The sequence below is a fragment of the Spermophilus citellus genome, assembly GCF_964194105.1.
Source record: "Spermophilus citellus genome assembly, chromosome: 5".
NCBI lineage: Eukaryota > Metazoa > Chordata > Mammalia > Rodentia > Sciuridae > Spermophilus > Spermophilus citellus.
In genome coordinates, this window is record NC_138186.1 from 115,405,256 (window position 1) to 115,418,929 (window position 13,674).

The following is a 13,674-nucleotide window of genomic DNA, read 5'->3' on the forward strand; positions in this document are numbered from 1 at the left end:
TTACCTCCCAAGTGGGACAGAGTGGGACAGTGTGATATTTCATCATTCTACTCAGATTGTTGCACAATTTACAACTTGGCCTCTTTTATAGGCTCTTTTTCTCCTCCACACTCCTTCATAGAAGGAGCGCTCACAAATAGAAAGTACACTGGACATTCGCTGTCATCCTCATTCTGCTCCTAGAGTCTTGGGTGTTTGCATTTTTAATATACAAAATGAGAGCTGGAGTTGTGGCTCAGTGGCATGTGTGAGGCCCTGGGTTCAATCCTCAGCACCACATATAAATAAATAAAATAAAAGATCCATTTACAACTAAAAAAATATTTTAAAAAAATATACAAAATTATTTTACATGAAATGTTGGAAAAGAAGAATATTGATATTTTCTATGTTATCAAGGTAGTTAACATGATTCAATATCATATGCTCTATCTCAGATGTAAGAGCCTTGAGCAATTAAAACAACTTAATTGGAACTGTCATTCATTCATTAAACTACGAGTACTGAGTAAATAACTTCCTTGATCTCTAAGATTGTAACCTTAGCCTTTTACAATGAAGTGGGATTCAATAAATTATTGGATATAATAAAAATATGTTTCAAATTCTACAAAGCTCAGGCTTTCCTCTGGAGATCCTTAAAAAAAAAGAGAGGGATTGTTGATAGGTACAGCGACTCATGTCTGTAATTTCAGCAGCTTGGAGTCTGAGGCAGGAGTATCATGAGTTCAAAGCCAGCCTCAGCAAAAGCAAGGCACTAAGTAACTCAGTGAGACCCTGTCTCTAAATAAATTCAAAATAGGACAGGGGATGTGGCTCAGTGGTTAAGCATCCCTGGGTTCAATCCCTGGTACCAAAAGAAAAAAAAAAAAAAGTTCAAAGCCAACTGAGACTCTAAGCAACTTAGCAAGGCCCTGTCTCAAAATAAAATAAAGGACTGGCTCAGTAGTGAGAGATAGAGAGAGAGATATTGTGTTTTTCCCTTTTAGCTCAATGTTTTAACATATGTACAGACATCATAATTTATTGAAAGATATGGTTGAACGCACAACCCATGGCTTTCCCCAGTGCAGGTGGGAGCACTAGGACTTGACCCTCCATGCGAGCACATCCCTATTCCACCCCTCTTATTCCACACTCAGGGCTCTGGGCTTCTGCAGGTCCTGGGTGTCAGAAAATAAATGAAGGCTTTGGTATTTGCTGCAGGACTTGTGCACTCTTCTTTAACCTTTCCATCAAAACCTTCTGCAAGGATTCTTAAGACCTGAACTTGCCACTGACAATTTATTCTCCTTTGCAAATGACTCCCTTTTCCCCCTGCTCAGCTGGAGATCCAGAGAGCTCACTTTGTCTGTGTGGCCCCTGGCTGTGACAGAAAGAACAAAGCTCCGCCCCAGTGTCCCAGTCCTGGGGCTCACACTGCAAGACCAGCAGCTGCAAGGGGACCTGGACTACAATGCCTTCCATCACTTCTTTTCTTTCTTCTTCCAGGAGATCCTGTTTCAGTTCCTCCCCTACCCCAAATATTTATGGTGGCAAAATATGTGAAACATCAAATTTACCACCTTAACCAATTTTATTCATTTTACCCATCACACCACTAATGGGAGCAAAACAACATAACATCTGCCACTTCACCCAAAAGCCCATGTTGACTTTTTTGTTATTGTTGTTTTGGTACCAAGGATTAAACCCAGGGGCACTGAGCCACTGAGCCACATTCCCAGACTATTTTTTTTTATTTTTTTTTAAATTTTGAGACAGAGTCTCACTAAGTTGCTCAGGGCCTCATAAGTCGCTGAGGCTGGCTTTGAACTTTCAATCTCAGCCTGCCTCCCAAGCTGCTGGGACTACAAGTATATGCCACCATGCCTAGCTCAGGTTGACCGTTTTTAAAAATTGCTGTTCAGTGGTATTAATGACATTCCTAACGTTATACACCCATCACCTCTGTCTATGTCCCGAACTCTTTTCATCTTGTAAAACAGAAACTCTGTACTCATAAGTCAACAACTTCCCCTTCACTTCTTTCTTCCTGCTCTGCCATTTCTTATATTATTTTAAATACCAGGTCCAACAGGGCCTCATGTCTGGTGGGGTGGGGTTTTGTAAAGATGAGAAAGTTCTCCAGGTGGTTGGATGCCGGCTCTGCCTGCCTGTGACCAGTGTTGCCATGGCACAAAGGTGAACCCAGAAGGAGGAGAGAGAACGGACCTCTCTGGAGTGCGGTTTCCACTGCAGCCTCACTGAAGGGGACTGGGGTTTGGTTTGTTCCCTGACCTCTTTGCTAGAGGTGGCCCAGGTGAAATCCACTTGGTGCAGTCAGCCTTCTGAGATGGGAAACAGGGTGCACCCCTCCCAACCAGTGTTGGGCAACAGGGCCTTACAGGTAGCAGGACTTGGGAGGACAAGCAAAGGGCCAGGAGAGAAGACCTGCATGCAGTCTCCTCCCAAGGCTGCCCTCCCATGTGGCTCTGAGCAAGTGGCCTGGTCTCTGTGCATCTCATTGTATTAAATAAATGTCCACAACTGGCTAGATGGATGGATCTATAATGGCACTCACGCCACTTGACATACTCTATCCCCTTTTAGAAATAAGTAATCTTTTAGAAAGATAGATGTCCTCCATGTGGTTACTCTCTGTAGAGCTATTATATTAGACAAATCTGTCACTGAGCAGGGGAGTGGATTTGCTTTCTAAATGTCGTGTGTACAGGTTCAGCCATAACAGAACATACCGTGAGGGTCTGTTACTCTAGTACTTCCTGGTGCCAGGATCAAAGACACAGCCAAGGAAGAAAAGAGCAAGTCTGGGGAGTAAATGACCCTCCTCATCAACCTCCTACCATCTGTGCATCAAAGAAGCCACTCAACAAGAAGTAAACAATTTGTTTATATCATGCTAAGCCTTCAAAAGACAGGAAACCCGCTACTCAATTAGATCTTGCAGAAGGGTTCAGCTCTCACATTTGTGGTTTCTATAGAAGTTTGTTCTGCTAGGTTGCATAGAATGCAAGCTAGTAAATATTCGTATGCATTTGTTCTGTTACAGGCTCTGCTGGGGATGGGTGGCCCTGCCCCCAGGTCTATCTTGCAGGGGAGGTAAGCTCTGGACCTAGGGTCCTACAGTATAAGCTAAAGTCAAATACCGTCATGGATGTGGAAAGAAGGGCCTGGAAGATTAGATGGGCATCTTCTCAGGGTTGGAAGAGACTTAAAGGGTACCGGACTCCTGTTGCAGGTTGCCAGGCCACACTGAGAAATGTGTCTGTCATTCTTTCTTAGTTTCACCTTCCTTCCTGGATCCACGCATCTCTTTCTCACCTGGATTTGTAGCTGCCACCTCCACCCAACCACTCTGTCCCTTGTGCCTCTCTCTTCTTCTCTAGACCATGGAATGCCTCCACTGGACATCAGAATCATCTTCAGCAGCAACATTTGTACCCAAAAGGAAGCATCTTAATGTGGATAGACTGGAAGAAAATTCTCTATTTGAGCTGGGCTCTGCCAGCCCACACTTGATCACTCAGAGTGTGGCCCCAACCAGTAGAACCTGTTAGAAGCAGGTGCTCAGGCCCCACCCCAGTCTGCTAGCGAATCTCGGCATTTTCTTAAGAAGTCCAGGTGGTTCCTGTGCACATTCAAGTTTGCAAAGCAACTAAAGGATATTTATTCCTGCAACTTTGTTTTTTCAATACCCAAACATAAAAGAACATTTTCCCCAGGATCATTTCATGACTTCTGACCAATGTTACCAGATCATCTTTCTGCCTCCATCTCCTGATGAATCCAGAGGCTGCTCTACTTCCTAAAGCACTAGCCATGTTTAGACAGTTAATGGAATTAGAGGGATAGGCCCGCAATTCCTGATTCAAGCCAAGAACACTAACCTCTTGCAGCTGGGTGGTCTTGAAACCTGGTTTTCACTGGAAATAGAAAAAAAGATTCTTTTAAAAATATTTATTTTTTAGTTGTAGTTGGACACAATGCCTTTATTTATTTATTTTTATGTGGTGCTGAGGATTGAACCCAGGGCTCCATACATGCTAGGTGAGAGCTCTACTGCTGAGCCACAACCCCAGCCCAGGAAAAAGATTTTTGGAGAGAGAAGATATATTTCAAAATCTGAGGAAGAGATTTGTAAGAAGCCCTGTCTCTGCTCCCAGGAAGGTTTTTTCAAGGGAGAAAACTGGTGTCCTTCCCTTTACCTCTGTAAGGTCCCTTGCTGGGACTCCTGGGGTCCCTGTTCTTCCTGCTGCCTAGGGATGTCCTCTGCCATGACTCCAACCCATGACTCTCAGCCTGAAAAGGACCAGAGGAGACATCTTGTTCCTACTTCTCTGGGTTGTCAAAGTGCCTCTAGTGGCCTTCATAGGTGAACATGTACATATATATGTCACCAGTAATGAGGACCTTCCACCCAAGATGCCCCTTCTACTTCTGAGTGGCTTTGACTTTTCAGAACTCTTTTATGATGTCAACCCCACCTGACTCTTTGAGGGGATTGATTTCACAGAGCTCTTCCTGGTTATTTAACTGTCAAGTTTTGTACCTGGGGAGTGTTGCTTAAATCCACACCTCTGGAATTTCAGTGTGCCTTCAAAACAGCTGGGGGTATGCTGGTCAAAGTCCTGGAGGGCTGCTGAGCTCTGCCATCCTCAGGGGACCAGAGTTTGAGTGGCAAGACCTTCGATTTAATGAAATCTACCTTCGAGTGGGTCTCATTTCTGCTTTTCAGCCACAGAGAACAAAGTGCACATGACCTGGTTTTTCTGAGCATTTTACCATTCTAGTCTAGCCCCTACTCCTGAACTCGGCAGCTGCTGACCTCCGCACTGGAATCGTGTCCTCCTGATATCTTCCCAATATCTTCCCGGTTCCTTCCCATAGCATCCCACTTCCCTGGATGGCTCCTAAGTTGTCATGGCTTTGCATTTTCACATCAAGGGATTGCTGCCTTTTGACACATTCCAGTGACAAACCCTCTAAGTATGTGACACTAAGCTGAGACACTCTGGCCTGGACTGAACACCTTGGGGCAGAATGGGAGCAGGGATTGTTCTGGTTAAAATGAGCTCAAGACCTTACAATCTTGTTTAGGAACAATGTCGTCCTACGGATACCTATGGAGCCTAATATCAAAAAGCTTCCACCCCTTCCTGCAGATGGCCCTTCCTGTCACAATGATGACAAAGTGGGTATAAACGAATTCATCCTCTAACGTAATAATAACTTGATATGTTAGACTGCAAGGGAACTGTGACAGGCAATTCTAACGAGGCAGTGTCTTACGCTAAAGGCCAACTCCCTAGTGGTGTCATCTGAGGGCTCATGGCACACTGGTAGGAAAGACATGGGTAAGGGGATTTCTCAGAGCCAACTAGGCCACTGCTTCCTGCCCTCTCCCTGAAGCTCCCTGAAGAGTAAAGACTCAGCACTTGATTCTGTAGCACCCAGAGCATGAGGAGCTATTGCCACAAGGCTATTTGCTTTGGAGCTTCTTATGGTTTAGATATGCAGGGCTGGGGATGTGGCTCAAGCGGTAGCGCGCTCGCCTGGCATGCGTGTGGCCCAGGTTCCATCCTCAGCACCACATACAAAACAAAGATGTTGTGTCCGCCGAGAACTAAAAAAATAAATATTAGATATGCTGTCCCCCAAAAGCTCACGTAGAAGATAATGCAAGGAGGTTTGGAGGAGAAATGACTGGGTTATACCTTTAGCCTAATCAGTGAATTAATCCCTGATGGGATTAACTGAAGTGGTAGGGTATGACTGGAGGAGGTGAAAATTGGGGTGTGGCTTTGGGTATATTTGTATCTGGTGAATGGAGTCTCTTTTTCTGCTTTCTGATCACCATGATGTGAGCTGCTTCCCTCTGCCACACTATTCTGCCATGATGGTCAGCCTTACCTCGAGCCCCAAGGAATGGAGTCGGCCTTATTGGACTAAGACCTCTGAAAGTGTGAGCCCTCAAATAAACCTTTCTTCACCTACAGTTGTTCTGGTCAGATCCTTAATCACAGCAGTGAAAAAGCTGACTAAAACAGAGCTGTTGGTTATTTCAAAGTAGTCTTGGGTCAGGGGCAATGGGGTCATTCCTCCAGGAATGACTAGGAAGGAAACCAAGTCTCTGCTGGACATGCCAGCTTTGAGGAAGGCTGTCACCCTCCTGGAATGCCATGTCAAAATGTACCTATTTTAGTTTTAGTTTTGGTTGAGGCCACAAGACAACAGCTACCACATAGAATAAAGTGTGAAGCCACCATGCAGCCCTTGCAAAAAAAAAAAAGAGGTGGTGGAGAGCCAGTTTTTTACCAAGAGATGCCACCCACATCTAGCCTGGAAGCCAGATCGCAGCAGCTGAAAAACATTGGCCAGAAAAAAAAATTGTGGCGAGAACTATTCAGTTTATTCCCAATGGCTTCAGCGTGGCCATGTGAATAGTTTGTATTTTTCAGCCATAATGGAACACACTGTGAGGGTCTATTACTCCAATACCTTGGAACTTGGGAGATACAATGGCTGTTCAATGCCCACCAAGAGACTGCAGCTGGCTGTCAGAACAAAGGAGAGGTGCCCTCAGGAACCAGCCTGCACATCCAGATTTTGTTGGAGCAGAGTGTAGGCTTCTCAAGGACCAGGTGTAGGCCATGGGAAGAGAGATCTGAAGAGGGTTTGTCTTAGATTCCTTCCACAGGACTATCTGAGGCACAGGGCACTTCAGCAGAAAGAAGCTGGAGGTGACCCCCAGAGGTCTTGGACTGTGGAAGGAATTGTAAGTGACCATCCTGAGTAGAGTTGCATTTGTACATGTCAAGGAAAGTGCAGGCAAGAGATGATAGGGTCACCAAAGAATCCATGTGAGACCCCACAGGATGAAGAATGCGCTTAAAACATTTGCCAGGGTCAGGGAACATGATGCCACCTCACAGCAGATCCTGGCAAGCTCCCAGGCCTCTCGCCTCTCCCCTCCTTCCTCACACTACTGTGAAGGGCCCTGAAGTCAAGATTATGTAGGTACGGGAGGTGCCAGAAACACCCGCTGGGGATAGTTAGGGAAGCCAACCATGCCCTCTGTTAGTGCTGCAGACGGCTGGCCTGAGGCAAACCTGAGCCAGGATTGTGCAGAACAGTAAAATATCTTTGAATGAAATTGAAAGTTCAAGCATCTCTCTGACCTGGGCACATTCATTCTTGACTAGAGAACATTTTGTAACACGAAAGGAACCAGAAAGATCACAAGATTTGTCTTAAATTTCCATCCATAGTCAGGGAGAAACTGGTTCCACAGGATAAATGTAGTGGATAGTAGAAGACGAGAATTATGTGGCTTTATGTCATGTCCCATAGGCCACTGTTTGATCAATGGAACAGTGAGGCGAGGGTTTGAGAAATCACACCATTCTGCTATCTCGTTGCAAGATTCAGTAGAAAATAAATTTACTTGAGAATGTTTCCAAGTCAGCTAATGCTCATAAGAAAGGCCAGATTGATAAACCATCAAAACCCCAAAAAACATTCTATAAAGCACCTCCAGCCTCACACTGAACATAGGGAACACGAGTACAGAGAGACGAGAAGCCTTTTTCAAGCTCACACATGGAGACATGAAGAAAAACACAGACAAATACGTTATCTGCTTACATCAACCACGTTCAATTACTACCAATTGGAAACTTGTGAAAGTCAAGTTTCTTCCTGCTTCCCACATCCCAGAGGGATTAAAGCAAAACCATAGGCAAAGTTCTTGATAGTCTCCAAGAAAATCTATGCTAAGGATCTAAATTGATCCCTCCCCTGCCGTCCTCCTGGGCTTGAGGTATAGCCACTTAAAAAAAAAAAATTTGTAGATGGACACAATACCTTTATTTTATTTGTTTATTTGTATGTGGTGCTGGGAATCAAACCCAGAGCCTCACGCATGCTAGGCAACCGCTCTACCACTGAGCCACAACCTCAGCCCTAGCCACTCTTCTTTTTAAGTACCCTTTTGTTGAATGCTCTAAATCTTTCCATGACTGTTTTTTTTTTAAATATTTATTTTTTAGTTTTAGGTGGACACAATATCTTTATTTTTTTATTTTTATGTGACGCTGAGGATCAAACCAGTGCCTCATGCATGCTAGGCGAGCAGTCTGCCACTGAGCCACAACCCCAGGCCTGTGACTATTTTTAATGTCATCTGTTCCTCAAAAACTTTTCTTAGTTGATGCATTTGTCTTATCTAAGACAGTCTCACACAGTGCCTGGAACAGAAGAGGATTATGCTTACAGAATAACCCTATGGCAGTTCCAGTTCCACTACCTGTGTGCTTTTCATAGATCAACAATGCTGCCTTCAGAAAAAGACAAAAGGCAAAAAAATTTCTGTCTTACCTTGGGATTCACATTCAACTCTTTGCAAATCCATAACTCAGAGTTGCTAAGTGGGGAAGGGGCCCCTCCCATGGGCATCCAGCCCCTCTGACAGACAATACCACACCGTGGCAAGTGTGGCCCCCGTGGCCTTGTCTGTCCTGAGCTAGTCTGTGGCTGCTGGTACAAAAGAAGCTCAACCCTTGGGTTACTTTCGCATCTTCTGATGGGCAAAATAAATACCAGCTCTCACTAAAACATTTTTTAAATACAGTCAAATTCCTACAGTAAGAGACACCTCGTAGCACTGTTTCTCCACACAGGCAGGCATCTGAGACTCCTGGGCAGCACCACCTTCACCTGTTCTTAGCTCTGGATCCTTTGGGATTTCTTAATTCCATAGTCTCCCAGTCCTTCAACTATTCAATAATGATGAGCAGATGCCCCGCGTCTAGATTATCCTCAAGTGAGGAAAAATCACTCCTTAGATGTGATGGAGTCTGAATTCTATCACCACAAGCCTCAAAGCCTGAATGTTAGTGCTTAATAGTTGAAGTGACCACTTCCTGCTGCTGCCTGGGGTGGGTATAGTCCAGGGACCCCTCAGTCCCAGCCGGCTCTGCCAGCTCCCAGTCACCTCTCCGGCCCACCTGAGGTATGGCCTACCTGACTCCATCCGTCCTTCCTCTCGCTCCTGGGCCTTGTCGGAGGCACTGGGGGTCCCAGGGAAGGGCTGGTGGCTGAAGAGGTCGTCACACAGGAGGCTGCGGCACAGCTTGGCCAGGAAGCGCAGGACGTAGCCCACGCTGTTCACCACAGGCAGACTCCGCAGGTGCTGCTTCCCATCAAAGGAAGCTGAGACTGGAAAAGCACAGAGACAGTGACTCAGAGCTGGACACAGGATAAAACTGCCCGTGAGCCAGCCCTGAGAAGGGCCGTGTGGGTTCAGTTTGAAGTCAGTCGTGTTTGGATTTCACCTGTTGTCCCGCTATGTTTCTGTTCCTGGGTCTCATCCAGGATGACACGTTGCATTTAGCTGGCAAGTTCCCTGGTCTCCTGGGTCCTGACAGTTTCTCAGCGTTTCCTTGTTGACCTTGACAGCTTTGAAAAGTTCTGGGCAGGTATTGTGTGAAAGGCCCCTCAGTTTGGTTTTGCCTGATGTTTTTCTCATGGTTAGATGAGGTTATGGGTTTGGGGAAAGGAAGACCACAGAGATGGAGTGCCCTTTAGGCCTGAGATCAAGGGGGAACGGATCTCCTCACCTGGCCAGGACAGCATGCCCCACATTCCTCCTGGGGACAAGTCACTCAGCCTGTCCACTCTCAAGGACGGCGGGGGAATTCTACATGTCATCTGAAATTCTTCTGTGGGGAAGAGTTGTCCCCTGTTTAGTGATTTATTCAGTCGTTTCTTAATCTCAGCACACCGTGGGCTGTCCAAAACTACCTTATTTATTTTGTTGTCCAAATTGCCCTGACTTTTGTCTTTGGGAGCTCTCACAGGTCAACTCCTATAACATGCCCTCTCTTTTATTTTATTTAGCACCACTTTGGTTTTGAGCGTTTCCATATGCTCCAAGTGAATCTTGTATTTTCCCTGCACTGGCCATTCCTTCAACAGTCCTGACTCCTTTCATTGAAGAATGATATTTAGAAATTTAGATTGGGGCACCTGGTGTGCCCATTGCTACCGAGGTGTCAGCGATTCTAAGCCCTCTGGTGGACAAAGATAAGAATGTATGCTAGCCTGCTATAATTACTCACTATCTACAGGTCTACCTAGGTATCCATATCTGTATCTGTCTCTATGTCCATATCTATAGAAGGAGATAGATGCAGACACACTGATACATCCAAATAAACATGAGTTCACATTGAGGTGTTCAGTTCTAATCCTGAACCAGAGTTCAGGGGGTACTTCTTTTTTTTTTAATTTTTATTGTTGGTTGTTCAAAATATTACAAAGCTCTTGACATATCATATTTCACACTTTGATTCAAGTGGGTTATGAACTCCCATTTTTACCCCATATACAGATTGCAGAATCCCATCGGTTACACATCCATTGATTTACATATTGCTATACTAGTGTCTGTTGTATTCTGCTGCCTTTCCTATCCTCTACTATCCCCCCTCCCCTCCCCTTCCCTCTTCTCTCTCTACCCCCTCTACTGTAATTCATTTCTCCCCCTTGTATTTTTTCCCTTTCCCCTCACTTCCTCTTTTTTTTAAAGAGAGAGTGAGAGAGGAGAGAGAGTGAGAGAGAGAATTTTTAATATTTATTTTTTAGTTCTCGGCGGACACAACATCTTTGTTGGTATGTGGTGCTGAGGATCGAACCCGGGCCGCACGCATGCGAGGCGAGCACGCTACCGCTTGAGCCACATCCCCAGCCCCCCTCACTTCCTCTTGTATGTAATTTTGTATACCCCTGAGGGTCTCCTTCCATTTCCATGCAATTTCATCAGGGGGTACTTCTGAAGAAGCATTTGGGGAAACAGTCTTTATAAAAGGAAAATAATCTCTCTGTAGTAAAAAGGAACTCAATTTCTAAATAGTTGCTAGAATGCAGAAGCAATATCAGTTTCATAAAGCCCTGAGCATGCGCCTTCCTGAATCTCTCTCACAGTCCTTTCCCACCCCAGGACTACACTATTGTAATAATAAATCAAAAGAATCCATTTCTTTCATGTAGCCCTTTCCAGTTTGACAAGACCTTTGGTATTTACCACCTCACATAGGCCCTGTGACCATTCTCCTGAGGACAGTGGACCCAGGCTGCAGATGAGGAAGAAAGTAGGCCAGAGTGACTTCCCAGCTCACCTGGCCTCTGTGTGACATTGCCTTTCATTTTAATACCCCAGGTGGCTCTAATTGCCAGGTCCAGGGAAAGGGCTGCCATGATGCTTATGAAGGGCATTGTTGTCCCAGCTGTTCTAGAAATTCCCTCTTAGTGTGAGCACAGCCTCTAGCCTCGGATAGCTTGAAAGCCTGGGTGATATGGAATGGAACCCACAGCAGGAGGTTCCAAGGAGCTCAGGCCTGTCCCATCAACCCATGTGCGTGTATTCTTGGAAATGCTTGGGAAATCCCCAAAGTGGGGAATCCCACTTCTACAGGAGGAATTCGTGGGTTCATAAAATCAACTCCTCTGAGACAGCATGGCTAAGACAGCATCCCCAAAGGTGTGCCAGGAGTGGGTTACAGGGCTCTGTGATGCTGTCCCCTTAACTCGTGGGTGTGGCCCAAGGTCCCTGTAGCTTCTTGTAGCCATGAGCACTTTGGTTCCTTCGCTCACATGCCAGCCCCCATGTGATCCCTTGCTGTGATGGAGGGACATTTGGAGAACAGTGCCACACAGAGTGGCTTCTAAGTGGAGTGTAGGAGTCTGGCAATTCTCCTGGAGTCACTTCTCTCCCTAAGCCACCTTGGTGCTGTCACACAGCCTTGCCAAGCCTCCATCTTTATCTATAACACAAAAACCCACCTTGTGCTTAGTGACGCGAAGGTGGCAGCGTGAGGAGTCGGCTCTGTGCTGTGGCCTTCTCCAAGACCCCAGGAGAAAGTGCTCGGCCTGGCCTGCCTGGGAATTCCCTCATCCAAGGGAAACTTGGTGAGGCCCTGTCCACTCTGGCATTGCTTCTCCCCAGTGCCAAGGCCCTGAGGCCACAGAGAGGCCTGAGCAGGAAAGCAGGGCACAGGGTCAGCTCTGCAGCTTAGGCACAGGGACCACAAAGCACTTAGACAGGAGGCTCTCAGGAGTGGACTCAGTGTGAGGAGGAGCCTGCTCCTAGCCCAGGTCTGTGCCTTAGCCCTGCAATGCAGCAAGGAAAAGGACAGGCCTTCAACCTCAAGGGCAGCCCAGGACCTGGAACCTGGCTCCCGACAGAAGTCAGGAGAGGAATGGCCAAGGGCTCTCGGAGGACCTGACGACTCTCCTGCCCCCTCCATGCTGTGTTTCTTCTCCTCTCTGCTAAAGTGTCTTGAAATTACCATGGGTCAGGGGGTGGGTGTGGCTCAGTGGTAGAGCATTTGCCTAATATGTGTGAGGCCCTGAGTCCAATCCCCAGAGCCCTCCCCACCAGGAAGGAAGGGAGGAAGGAGGAAAGGAAGGAAGGAAGGAAGGAAGGAAGGAAGGAAGGAAGGAAGGAAGGAAGGAAGGAAGGAAGGAAGGAAGGAGAGGGTTAAAAATAACTCTGGGGCAGACACAACCTTGACAAAATCAATCGCCAGCAAGTGAGACCCAGCTTCCCGCTGAGAGGGAACTCCAAAAGGTCAGCTGTCTCCATGGAGTCAGGGAAGCAGAGCTGGACAACCTGGCCACCCCCAGCCATGGCGGCTGGAGATAAAGGAAGTGCCCAACTTGGGTTACTCTGACTGCAGCCTCCCCTAGTCAGTCAGCCAGGTTCCCTGAACGGCCCTACTGCCAGAAAATCAGAGAATCCCTGACGCTTTGGAAGGACATCTCCCTAGTGCTGAGCCAAAGGAGACACCAGGCTGTCCCCTTGGTGACAAGACCCCTTGTAAGGGCTTGGTGCTACGGGCAGGCAGGAGCAACCATTGTGTAGAGCCTGGGGTAGACCAGAAGGAGCCTTTGCAGGCAAAACATTTGAAGGGGACAAGAGCTCTCCATCCTGCCCCCTCACATGGTGGGAGCAACAGGGCTCCCTCTGGAAGCTGCTGCTGTGTGGGCTGTAGCTGGAGGAGGGCTGTGACAGCGAGCAAAGGGATTTCTCTGTCATTGAGAGAACTTATGTTTTTTTTTTTTCTTAAATAAACTCTTGAATTGGGGTTGAAAACATCTTTCATGGTGGTGGGTGCTGTGAGTAAGGAAGGGAGTGAGGAAGACTAGAGTGACAAGGGCTGATACTTTAGACAGGGTGCCAGAAAAGGACTCTTTGATAAGGAAGGCATCTGAGTAGGAACCTAGAGAATATCCAAGAACAAGTCACATGGACATGTGGGGAAGAACATTCCAGAAAGAGAAAAATGGTGTTGCAAAGGCCCTGAGGCAGAAGCACAGTTTTGTTTTTTTTAAAGAATCACAGTGGTTGATATGGGTGATGAAAGGAGATGGGATCCCAGATGTATTTTGGAGGTAGAGCAATTGGACTTGCTGAAGGGTTGGAAGTAGGGATTGGGAGACAGAGAAGAGTCTAGAGAGGATTCAGATGTCCATTCTTCTTGTCTCTTTCTGGAAGCAACTTCTTGAGCCCTGACAGAAGCCTGGTCCTTGGAGCCCAGCAGGAGGAGGTCAGGCCCTGCCACACCACCTGTGGATGGCTGCTTTCTCATCATGGAGTCCCCCACAGCCCTC

General features: G+C 46.7%; 1 protein-coding gene across 1 annotated transcript in view; it reads right to left on the reverse strand.

The window, feature by feature from the left end:
• Window positions 1–13,674, reverse strand: part of SCML4 (Scm polycomb group protein like 4) — a 103,347-nt gene that overhangs the window by 22,587 nt on the left and 67,086 nt on the right. Inside the window, exons 5-6 of the mRNA XM_081295899.1 lie at window positions 9,025–9,219; window positions 3,891–3,926 (exon numbers count right to left, since the gene is read on the reverse strand). Of these exons, the coding sequence (XP_081152025.1) occupies window positions 3,891–3,926; window positions 9,025–9,219 (231 nt within the window). The remainder of the gene's footprint in view (window positions 1–3,890; window positions 3,927–9,024; window positions 9,220–13,674) is intronic.